This window comes from Babylonia areolata, chromosome 15 (genome assembly GCF_041734735.1).
Source record: "Babylonia areolata isolate BAREFJ2019XMU chromosome 15, ASM4173473v1, whole genome shotgun sequence".
NCBI classification, from domain to species: domain Eukaryota; kingdom Metazoa; phylum Mollusca; class Gastropoda; order Neogastropoda; family Buccinidae; genus Babylonia; species Babylonia areolata.
This window is the reverse complement of record NC_134890.1, coordinates 22,901,205-22,913,704: the sequence shown is the minus strand read 5'-3', so window position 1 is coordinate 22,913,704 and position 12,500 is coordinate 22,901,205. Positions and strand designations below refer to the sequence as shown.

Below are 12,500 nucleotides of genomic sequence, written 5' to 3'. Positions count from 1 at the left end.
ACATCACCTCATGTCACTATAGTCTGTGACCAAACATATTACTTTGTCATTATAGTCTGTGACCAAACACATTACAAACATCACCTCATGTCACTACAGTCTGTGACCCAACACATTACTAACATCAGCTTGTGTCATTATAGTCTGTGACCCAACACATTACTAACATCAGCTTGTGTCATTATAGTCTGTGACCCAACACATAACTAACATCCAACACATAACTAACATCAGCTCATGTCACTATAGTCTGTGATCAAACACATTACAAACATCAGCTCCTGTCATTATAGTCTGTGACCCTGTCATTATAGTCTGTGACCCAACACATAACTAACATCAAACACATTACAAACATCACCTCATGTCACTACAGTCTGTGACCCAAAACATTACTAACATCAGCTTGTGTCATTATAGTCTGTGATCCAACACATAACTAACATCACCTCATGTCATAACAGTCTGTGACCCAACACATTACAAACATCACCTCATGTCACTATAGTCTGTGACCAAACATATTACTTTGTCATTATAGTCTGTGACCCAACACATTACAAACATCACCTCATGTCACTATAGTCTGTGACCAAACATATTACTTTGGCATTATAGTCTGTGACCAAACACATTACAAACATCACCTCATGTCACTACAGTCTGTGACCAAACACATTACAAACATCACTTCATGTCACTATAGTCTGTGACCCAACACATCACTATGTCATTATAGTCTGTGACCAAACACATTACAAACATCACCTCATGTCACTATAGTCTGTGACCCAACACATTACTATGTCATTATAGTCTGTGACCAAACACATTACAAACATCACCTCATGTCACTATAGTCTGTGACCCAACACATTACTATGTCATTATAGTCTGTGACCAAACACATTACAATCATCACCTCATGTCACTATAGTCTGTGACCCAACACATTACTATGTCATTATAGTCTGTGACCAAACACATTACAAACATCACCTCATGTCACTATAGTCTGTGACCAAACACATTACTTTGTCATTATAGTCTGTGACCAAACACATTACAAACATCACCTCATGTCACTACAGTCTGTGACCAAACACATTACAAACATCACCTCATGTCACTATAGTCTGTGACCCAACACATTACTATGTCATTATAGTCTGTGACCAAACACATTACAAACATCACCTCATGTCACTACAGTCTGTGACCAAACACATTACTAACATCAGCTTGTGTCATTATAATCTGTGATCCAACACATAACAAACATCAAACACATTACTAACATCAGCTCCTGTCATTATAGTCTGTGACCCAACACTTAACTAACATCAGCTCCTGTCATTATAGTCTGTGACCCAACACATAACTAACATCAGCACCTGTCATTATAGTCTGTGATCCAACACATAACAAACATCAAACACATTACTAACATCAGCTCCTGTCATTATAGTCTGTGACCCAACACATAACTAACATCAAACACATAACTAACATCAGCTCATGTCACTATAGTCTGTGATCAAACACATTACAAACATCAGCTCCTGTCATTATAGTCTGTGACCCTGTCATTATAGTCTGTGACCCAACACATAACTATCATCAAACACATTACAAACATCACCTCATGTCACTACAGTCTGTGACCCAAAACATTACTAACATCAGCTTGTGTCATTATAGTCTGTGATCCAACACATAACTAACAAAAGTAACATCAGCTCCTGTCATTATAGTCTGTGATCCAACACATAACTAACATCACCTCATGTCATAACAGTCTGTGACCCAACACATTACAAACATCACCTCATGTCACTATAGTCTGTGACCAAACATATTACTTTGTCATTATAGTCTGTGACCCAACACATTACAAACATCACCTCATGTCACTATAGTCTGTGACCAAACATATTACTTTGTCATTATAGTCTGTGACCAAACACATTACAAACATCACCTCATGTCACTACAGTCTGTGACCAAACACATTACAAACATCACCTCATGTCACTATAGTCTGTGACCAAACACATTACTTTGTCATTATAGTCTGTGACCAAACACATTACAAACATCACCTCATGTCACTACAGTCTGTGACCAAACACATTACTTTGTCATTATAGTCTGTGACCAAACACATTACAAACATCACCTCATGTCACTATAGTCTGTGACCAAACACATTACTTTGTCATTATAGTCTGTGACCAAACACATTACAATCATCACCTCATGTCACTATAGTCTGTGACCAAACATATTACTTTGGCATTATAGTCTGTGACCAAACACATTACAAACATCACCTCATGTCACTATAGTCTGTGACCCAACACATTACTATGTCATTATAGTCTGTGACCAAACACATTACAAACATCACCTCATGTCACTACAGTCTGTGACCCAACACATTACTAACATCAGCTTGTGTCATTATAGTCTGTGATCCAACACATAACTAACAAAAGTAACATCAGCTCCTGTCATTATAGTCTGTGATCCAACACATAACTAACATCCAACACATTACTAACATCAGCGCATGCCATTATAGTCTGTGACCCAACACAGTACTCACATTGATATCAGGATGGAAAAGACACAACCTCCAACAATGGAAAAAAAGCCTATCCACCCTGCAGTAGTCTGAAAAAGACAACATCAGTTCACCAAAACAGTGCATGGGTCTTTCCTTCAAAATTTCTATTGTATTGTATTGTATTGTATTGCATTGCACTGCATTGCATGTATTGTATCGCTCGGTGTGTGTGTGTGTGTGTGTGTGTGTGACAATGTACACAGTTAGGTATGAGTAGTTAAAATATAATGAAGGTCAGGCATCTGCTTCATATCTATTGTCATATGTATATTTACCTCTCTCTCTCTCTCTCTCTCTATATATATATATATATATATATATCTGTATTTGTATTTATTTTTTACTTCTTTTTTTTTACCACAACAGATTTCTGTGTGTGAAATTCGGGCTGCTCTCCCCATGGAAAGTGCATCACTACACTACAGTGTCAACCTTTTTTTTTTTTCCCCTGCATGCAGTTTTATTTGTTTTTCTTATAACGGATTTTCTCCACAGAATTTTGCCAGGCCCTTTCATTGCCATGGGTTATTTTACGTGCACAAAGTGCATGCTGCACATGGGACCTCAGTTTATCATCGCATCTAAATGACCAGCGTCCAGACTACCACTAAAGGTCTAGTGGAGGGGGATAAAATATCGGCGGCCGAGCCGTGATTCGAACCAGCGTGCTCAGATTCTCTCGTTTCCTAGATGGACGTGTTACCTCTAGGCCATCATTCCACTCCTATATATAGGCATATATTTGTACAACTAAGTAGTGGAGAAAAACAAGTGCAGGTAACAAAAATTAACTCTCTCTCTATAGAATTTTCTTCTTCTTTACAGCAGATATATTGTAGCGAATAGGGATCAGTACACGCACTGTGATGCCTCCTTGAAAATGGCACGGTACCATACAATGTCCAACTCACCTCTCCAATTCCATGCGGTTTCAGCAAAACATCCAGGATAGCTGACCAGCAGTTCAGCACGCCCTGTGATACGCCGTACACCACGCCAAGGACCCAAAACTGGGGACAGCTGCTCGCATCAAGACACACACAACATCAGAATTGGCGTCAGCGTCCTCAATATCACCATCCATCATCAGAACTTCTTCTTCTTCTGCGTTCACTCGTATGCACACGAGTGGGCTTTTACGTGTATGACCGTTTTTACCCCGCCATGTAGGCAGCCATACTCCGTTTTTGGGGTGTGCATGCTGGGTATGTTCTTGTTTCCATAACCCATCAAACGCTGACATGGATTACAGGATCTTTAACGTGCGTATTTGATCTTCTGCTTGCATATACACACGAAGGGGGTTCAGGCACTAGCAGGTCTGCACATATGTTGACCTGAGAGATGGGAAAAATCTCCACCCTTTACCCACCAGGTGCCGTCACTGTGATTCGAACCCGGGACCCTCAGATTGACAGTCCAACGCTTTAACCACTCGGCTATTGCGCCCGTCATCGTCAGAACAAAAAACAGATTACATGCAGACACCGGCATAGGTTATCTTCATCATCGACATGACAACATATCATCCAGTGTAGCACAGTGGTCAGCACTGATTAAACAGTACGATACATACGTGAAACAAAATAAACTGAAATAAATATGAAATAAGATAAAACAATACAAAGTGACAGTTAAAGACACACACACACACACACACCACACATATACACACACACTCTCTCTCTCTCTCTCTTTCTCTCTGAGTCTCTCTCTCACAACAAAAATGCTTTTAGAAAATTTTACAAAAGTCCAGTTATTTTCATTCCTCATCCAAAGTGAAGCAGGATGAATAATGATGTCTTCTGTATGCAGGCATGCCTACCCCCAAACCTGCTTTTCAGGAACAATGCGCATCAGAATCAGGGACAGGGTATTATTTTCATGGAACTTCTCAGCAAACATACAACAGTCATCTGACAGCCAGAAACAATGGTTGGTTTTGCCGAAGTTACTTCGCCAGTGACTGAAATTAAGCAGACTTTCACAAAATGGCTTCGGTACTGTTTGAACAGTTCCGGCTTTTCACGAAGTGGCTTCGGTAATATTTGGCAGCATTTCCGTAAGTCTTAACGAAGTGTCTTTGACAATGGTCGGAAAGCCATCTAACAGTACATCTGTACCCACTAGACAGTTTGGAAAAAGAATGTTACGGTCAGATATTTATTATTTTCCAGGACATGCAGCAAATATCCATATTTCTGGAACACCCTGTCCATTTTTTTTCATTTTTCCAAGACAAATACAGGCCCTCAGTAATGATAAGGCATGTCTGTGTATTTAAGTTTTATCCATTTTAGCATTCCTACACAGTGTTTGTTCATCTTTACATTCACTAAATCCAGTGAAACAGGCTTATTTATGAAAGCCAACAAGAAAGAGAAAAGGAGAAAAAAAAAGTGTGGTGGGGGGATAACAATACTAATACATACTTATTACACTGACTACTGTGTAAGAGTACACACCAACAAGTCCACTAAGTCCGCTAATCCGGAGAATAAAGGCACAGAGTCAATGACACAACCATAGCAAACAAAACCATGGCAAAGTGGTCAGCACCTCGGACAGACAACTGGAAGGACACAGGTTCAAACCCCAAAAGGGGTGGGATTTTCTGGCCCACGCCCACCTTCTATCCAGCTCTTGGTGTGTGTTAACTCACTCAGTATGGCCAGTCCTCTCTTCTCCTCTACACAGACCCCTCAGATGTCCAGTGGGTGTCTGAATGACCCAACCTTTAGCTTCCGTCGTCAGAATTGTGGTATTCTTTGTCAACATTCACGTCTTCAGTATAAGAGCCTTCCACCTGAAATATTTTGATGATGGTAATTAGAGTGAAACGCTGTTAACGTCGTCTCTTTCGCCGTTCGTATGGAGAGAGTTAAGGGCTCAAATGGGAAGACCTGGACAAACAATCAAAGGTCATCCATTTCATGAATGCATTTCTGGCAGTGTGGCTCATATTTCCTAACACAGCAGGTGTCTACATCTCTTGGGCCTGATTAATGCCAGGATACAGTGTGAAACGAAAGCGTTGAGTACAGCCTGTCATGTACCCCTAAACCTAAATGGACCTCCCTAGCAGCATCAGATCATATCCTCCTCCTCCTCATTCATTATCAAATAATAGAAATATAATTGCCCCATTTTCTGCGACCTTTCATAATCTGGTCCAGTGGGACGGCCTGTACCCTATGACAGAGTCCGTGAGGATCTGGGTTCAATTCCTGCTCTCGCCTTAATTTGACTATTTGTATTTGTATTTCTTTTTATCACAACAGATTGCTCTGTGTGAAATTCGGGTTGCTCTCCTCAGGGAGAGCGCGTCGCTACACTACAGCACCACCCTTTTTTTTTTCGTATTTTTTCCTGCGTGCATTTTGATTTGTTATTCCTACCGAAGTGGATTTTTCTACAGAATTTTGCCAGGAACAACCCTTTTGTTGCCGTGGGTTCTTTTACGTGCGCTAAGTGCATGCTGCACACGGGACCTCGGTTTATCGTCTCATCCGAATGACTAGCGTCCAGACCACCACTCAAGGTCTAGTGGAGGGGGAAAAAATTATCGGCGGCCAAGCCGTGATTCGAACCAGCGCGCTCAGATTCTCTCGCTTTCTAGGCGGACGCGTTACCTCTAGGCCATCACTCCACTAGAACAAAAAACTAGACTAGAAAATCAGAACTAAATCAAACTAAGTGTCTAGTCATTTCGATGAGATGATAAACCGTGGTCCTGTGTGCAGCATGCACTTGGCGCACTGAAAATGAACCCATGGCAACAAAAATGTTGTTTCTGGCAAAATTTAGTAGAAGAAATCCACTCTGATAGGTACACAAAATATATATATATATATGCATGCACTCAAGGCCGGATTAGTGGGTTATGGGTTACGCTGCTGTCAAGTATCTGCCTAGCAGGTGTGGCGTAGTGTACATGGAGTGGTCTGAATGCAATGACACCTCCTTGAGAAACTGAAACTGAAACTGATTGGGGACCTGTTTTGAGTTTTGCTGGGGAAGAGAGTGCAAACACTTGATGAAGTGAAAAAGCACAAATAATGGGAGATGGGGGAGCGGGAGGGGGAGGGGGGATCCATATATCTTAAAGTAATCTCTGCCTTCTTTTCCTTTTATCTGGCAGAAATTTCTTCCACTGTTCTTCTTCTTCTTCTTCTGCGTTCACTCGTATGCACACGAGTGGGCTTTTTACGTGTATGACCGTTTTTACCCCGCCATGTAGGCAGCCATACTCCGTTTTCGGGGGTGTGCATGCTGGGTATGTTCTTGTTTCCATAACCCACCGAACGCTGACATGGATTACAGGATCTTTAACGTGCGTATTTGATCTTCTGCTTGCATATACACACGAAGGGGGTTCAGGCACTAGCAGGTCTGCACATATATTGACCTGGGAGATCGTAAAAATCTCCACCCTTCACCCACCAGGCGCCGTCACCGTGATTCGAATCCGGGACCCTCAGATTGACAGTCCAATGCTTTAACCACTCGGCTATTGCGCCCGTCTTCTTCCACTGTTCAAGGCTGCTTCTTTTTTCCCCCCTTTAAATGAAAACTACTTCATCGCCCAGCGGTATCAGCAGGATCGCTGAGCCCCCCAGCAGAATTGAACAGCAAGAGGACACCAACAGAGCTGACTCACCAGACGATACGCCGAAGACCGCTGAGGAAATCTTCCCTCTGCAGGGCGGCCGAGGGGCTGGGCGGAAGCGGGGGTTTCTTTGGGAAGTAAATCACCATGGCCAGGAAGATTGCACACGCCCAACCGCACTCTGCCATGGGTGAAAACAGTTACGCACGTGAATGAGTGTGAAAGAATGCATGGGAAGCACATGCATTATTATTCATGCACTCACAAAACAAGATGTATGTGTGTACATACACACACTTGGAACACACACAAGCACGTACGCATTTCACGCACGCACACACACACACAGTGGTTCTCTTGTTTAACACTCACACTAATGACATGATTTGTGCTTCCCCCTAATCCTGTCACCAACCTTTTATTTATCATCATTTTTTTCATAAATATATAAAATCATTTTTCACAATCACGGAAGAGTTATCTGTACTTGTTTCCTTCCACCATCAAGAGCATTATTCATATAGAAATTACAAAACATTCACCAAGAACATTCCCAATGCATAACAATAAAAATATCAAACGAACCGCCAGGCCCACTCCCCTTTGATCCCCCCCCCCCCCCCCCAAAAAAAAAAAAAAAAAAAAAATCCTTCCAAAATCTGTAAACTGATGCTTTCAAACATTTTAAATGGGTGCTTTATGTTTTTGTTTTTGCTGTGTTTTTCTTGATAACAAATTACATGATTTTCTGCCTTACTCTTTTGTGCCGGAATTTCATCTTTTTTTTTTTAAATACTGAAGATCTAGTCATACCCTCCCTTACAGAAAAAAATGTACAAACTGATCTTTTTTATCTCCCCCCCCCCCCCCCCCCCCCCCCTGACATTCACAAGCAAACTAATCTAAATTATATAACTGATGACTCTTCTTCATTCGTGGGCTGCAACTCCCACATCCACTCATATGTACATGAGTGGGCTTTCACGTGTATGAGGGTGCAATAGCCGAATGGTTAAAGCGCTGGACTTTCAATCTGAGGGTCCTGGGTTCGAATCTCGGTGCACCTGCTGGGTAAAGGGTGAAGATTTTTCCCATCTCCCAGGTCAACATATGTGCAGACCTGCTAGTGCCTGAACCCCCTTCGTGTGTATGCGCACGCAGAAGATCAAATACGCACGTTAAAGATCCTGTAATCCATGTCAGCGTTTGGTGGGTTATGGAAACAAGAATATACCCAGCATGCACACCCCTGAAAACAGTATGGCTGCCTACATGGCGGGGTAAATAAATAAAAACGGTCATAGACGTAAAATGTTACATGTCTGTCTGAGTGTGTATGTGTGTGCGTCTGAAATCTGATTGAATGACACAGGAAACGAATGATGAGCGCCCAGTGGCAGCCGTCAGTTGGCTCTACCCAGGTAGGCAGCCTGTGGTGCAAATGTCCCCATGTATGTAAAGCGCTTAGAGCTTGGTCTCTGACCGAGGATAGGCGCTATATAAGTATCCACATCAATCAATCAATCAATGACTGTTTTTACCCCACCATATAGGCAGCCATACTCTGATTTTGGGGGAGGGGGGGGAGCATGCTGGGTATGTTCTTGTTTCCATAACCCACTGAACGCTGACATGGATTACAGGATCTTCAACATGTGTATCGGACACAGGAAGAGGGTTCTGGAACTAGCAGGTCTGCACATATGCTGACCTGTGAGATCGAAAAATTTCCACCTTTTACCACCAGGCGCTGTACCCGGGACCCTCAGATTGAAAGTCCAACGCTTTAACCACTCGGCTATTGCGCCCCCGTCAACTGATGACTCAAGCCACAGGATCCGTGTTTCCTCAGCCCCTACAACAATATACCGCACACAGCAAGACACTCAAAGTCTCCGCTCCAGTGTGTGGTTTCCTGGCGACCTAATATTTATGGTTCCCTGTGGCCTGCCTAGAACATCTGGGCAATTGGAGCAATCAGTATGAAAACCAAACTCCGCATCTTCAACTCCAATATGAAGTCAATTCTGCTCTATGGATGCGAGACATGGCGGACAACACAGACGATGCAGCAGAAGATTCAGACATTCTTCAACACCTGTCTGAGGCGCATCTACAAGATCCGATGGCAGGAGTGGGGCTGGATCGGACACACCCTCAGGAAGCTAGCGTCCAGCATCACGCGCCAAGCCCCGACCTGGAACCCGCAGGGAAAGAGGAAGAGAGGCCGGCCTCGCAACAGCTGGAGGCGAGATACCAAGGCAGAGCTGAAGCAGCAAGGGACCAGCTGGACTGGAATGGCCAGAACAGCCCAGAACAGAGTGCGATGGCGAGGGGTCATCTATGGCCTATGCTCTACCAGGAGCGATGGGCAAAATGAATGAATGATGTGGCCTGCCGGCACTGGAACTGAGACAGATGAACCCAGGTGTGGCTGTGTATGGGGCACTTGGAATGAGGGATGTGGGAGTAATGCCACTGAAACAGTGCAGTTGATGGGGAAGAGAAAAAAAAAAAGAAAAAAAAAAAGAAAAGTAAAAGTCTCCGCTCCTCCAGAGCTGGGAACACGGCAGCACTCACCAATGTACATCAGTCGCAGTATGGCTTTCTTCTCCTCTTCTATCCGAGCGAGCTCTGTTCAGAATCAAATGGAGTGCGTTATACATAGAAACAACAGACCATTTTGTGTGTCTTTATCTTCATTTTGTGTACAGACAGCATGCATATATAAGACCAAATGTGGACATGTAAGTATGCAAACACACACACACACACACACACACACACACACACACACACACTCACACTTTCACTTACTCGCATGCGTACACAGTAATTTCCCCACCCCTCCCTCCACCCACTCAATTTTTTTTTTCCTACCCTCGTCTAATATCACTTACAGTGAAAAGATGTTAAACTAAAGAATGAACACACAAATCTTCTTCCTTTTTACGTCTTTTCTCTCTCTTTATATCCATGACATTAACCTCCTGTAATACGTGAGTTTTCTCTGCTCCTTTCTGTTTTGTTTTTCATCACCTTCAACTCTTTGTTTTTGTGACTGAAATAGTGCATGTACAGAACTGTTAACAGCAGCTCTCTTACTACCTGATTAAGTAATCAGTTCTGTCACCTCAAACTAAGGCCTGCACACTTGCATGCTCATGCAAGCACACACATGTATACACACGCACGCACACACACACACACACACAGATGGCTTGATGTAAAAAAGCAGTTGTTGATTATTCAATTACCATCTTGAAATAAAAATGTTGACCTGACTTGACTTCACACACACACACACACACACACACACACACACAAAGAAACACACACACACACAGAAACACACACACACATATATACACACACACACATACAAACACACACACACATCCCTCTCCTTTGACATATCCTGTATCTGGAATCCACTGAGACACTGCACCAAGGCAGCTGGATCACCAAACAGAAACTGCAAGTACTGATATAACAACGACACACAGAACATGCAAATAACCAGCTCCAGTCGGAGCAACGACTCACCATAATCATTTCTAACTCTAAGTCATCAGAAAAGACAATCCGAACAAGAGAGGCAAGGCCTTCAAGACTCACTTGTGATAAATTACGTCCCCTAGCATTAATTACAGAGTAATTCCCCTTTTTTACTACCTGCACCAAAACGTTTGCAAAATAAATAAAAATTCCATGCTTAGCAAAAGAAGTTCCTGTTTGAACAAAAAAATGATAATAATGACTCCTCTTGTTGTTGTGTCAGAATAAGAGGTCAAAGTGCCAAGTTTAGAGAATACAAAAAAATATAAATATAACAGTAAATGCAGTTTGCATATAATTAGGCTTCTTTTTTATTTTTTTGTGCCCATCCCAGAGGTGCAATATTGTTTTAAACAAGATGACTGGAAAGAACTGATTTTTTTTCCTATTTTTATGCCAAATTTGGTGTCAACTGACAAAGTATTTGCAGAGAAAATGTCAATGTTAAAGTTTACCACGGACACACACACACACACAGACAACCGAACACCGGGTTAAAACATAGACTCACTTTGTTTACACAAGTGAGTCAAAAAGGCGCTGGCCAATGACAGTTTGGAAAGTTGGAGGGGGGAGGGGGGAACTTACTTGTCTGATTGTGCAGCAGAAATTCCATACTGAAACAGAAAAGGACAACAGCATGATTATGAAGTACCAGTGTTGGAATTTCCAATATTACATTCACTGTCTCTTGTGCTGTCTCTCTTCCAAACTATGAAAAGAGGCCCACACACACACACATGCACACACACACAAACACACACATACATGCGTACACATACACACACACAAGCACACACACAAACATGCACACATACGTATCAAACTGATTTAGAGTTTTCAGTTTATGAACATTAATTATATGTGTGTCACTCAGTGTGTGTGTGTGTGTGTGTGTGTGTGAGCGTGTGCAACCTGCACGTGCATGTGTGCTTGAGACTGTGTCTGTGTACGCATGTGCATGTCATTTGTGTGTGCTAGTTCACCTGCTCATTTCTCTGTCCATCAATGAATGCATGAGTGACTCCACATGACTGAACGTAGGTACAGTACAGGCATGCAAGTGAAAGGAAAACACAAAAAACTGCTCATAGTCTCAACACCTGTTGGGGCCAGTTTACCTGTCAAGGTGCACGTCTGCCGAGAGGGTGGAGTTATGAGGAACATCGGGCACCATCATGGGTCCTGTTCCACATCAAAAGGTCACAGATGTAGAAATGTAACACTGCTCGTAGACTTAACAATTCAGTTCATACACACTTTTTTTTCCCTTCTTTTTATTTTCATTCTCTAACCAGACAAATCTGTCACTTCATTCAATGAATTGTATTGTCACATACGTCACAGAGCAATTCCATACCACATCAGTCACATTTTTATTCTCAGAATTGCACACTGCTAGATGAAATCATTACCTTGTTTGACTTATTATAACTGCACACGAAAAAAAAAGAGAGAGAAAAAAAAAAAAAAAGGAAAAAGAAAGTGTTCGAGCAAGTTGGATCGTAGAATCAACAAAAGTGAAGTAGACCGAAATGAAGGGAAATCACTCTGACAATCCTTGTTTCATGACGTCATCGCTCGTTCCCTGTTCACAAAAAAAGGCGTGGATGTCCGAAACGCTCTCTACGTCATATCGAATCGAGGAACGTGGAAGAACGGTTAACACGCTGAGCTGTCAATAATTATAGAGAGTTCGTGAGG

General features: G+C 42.3%; 1 protein-coding gene across 1 annotated transcript in view; it reads right to left on the bottom strand.

Annotated features, from left to right (window-relative positions):
* The window catches only part of LOC143290492 (solute carrier family 49 member 4-like), a 33,254-nt gene that overhangs the window by 10,682 nt on the left and 10,072 nt on the right, over window positions 1–12,500 (bottom strand). Inside the window, exons 5-10 of the mRNA XM_076599990.1 lie at window positions 11,918–11,981; window positions 11,385–11,413; window positions 9,819–9,872; window positions 7,290–7,419; window positions 3,541–3,649; window positions 2,609–2,676 (exon numbers count right to left, since the gene is read on the bottom strand). Of these exons, the coding sequence (XP_076456105.1) occupies window positions 2,609–2,676; window positions 3,541–3,649; window positions 7,290–7,419; window positions 9,819–9,872; window positions 11,385–11,413; window positions 11,918–11,981 (454 nt within the window). The remainder of the gene's footprint in view (window positions 1–2,608; window positions 2,677–3,540; window positions 3,650–7,289; window positions 7,420–9,818; window positions 9,873–11,384; window positions 11,414–11,917; window positions 11,982–12,500) is intronic.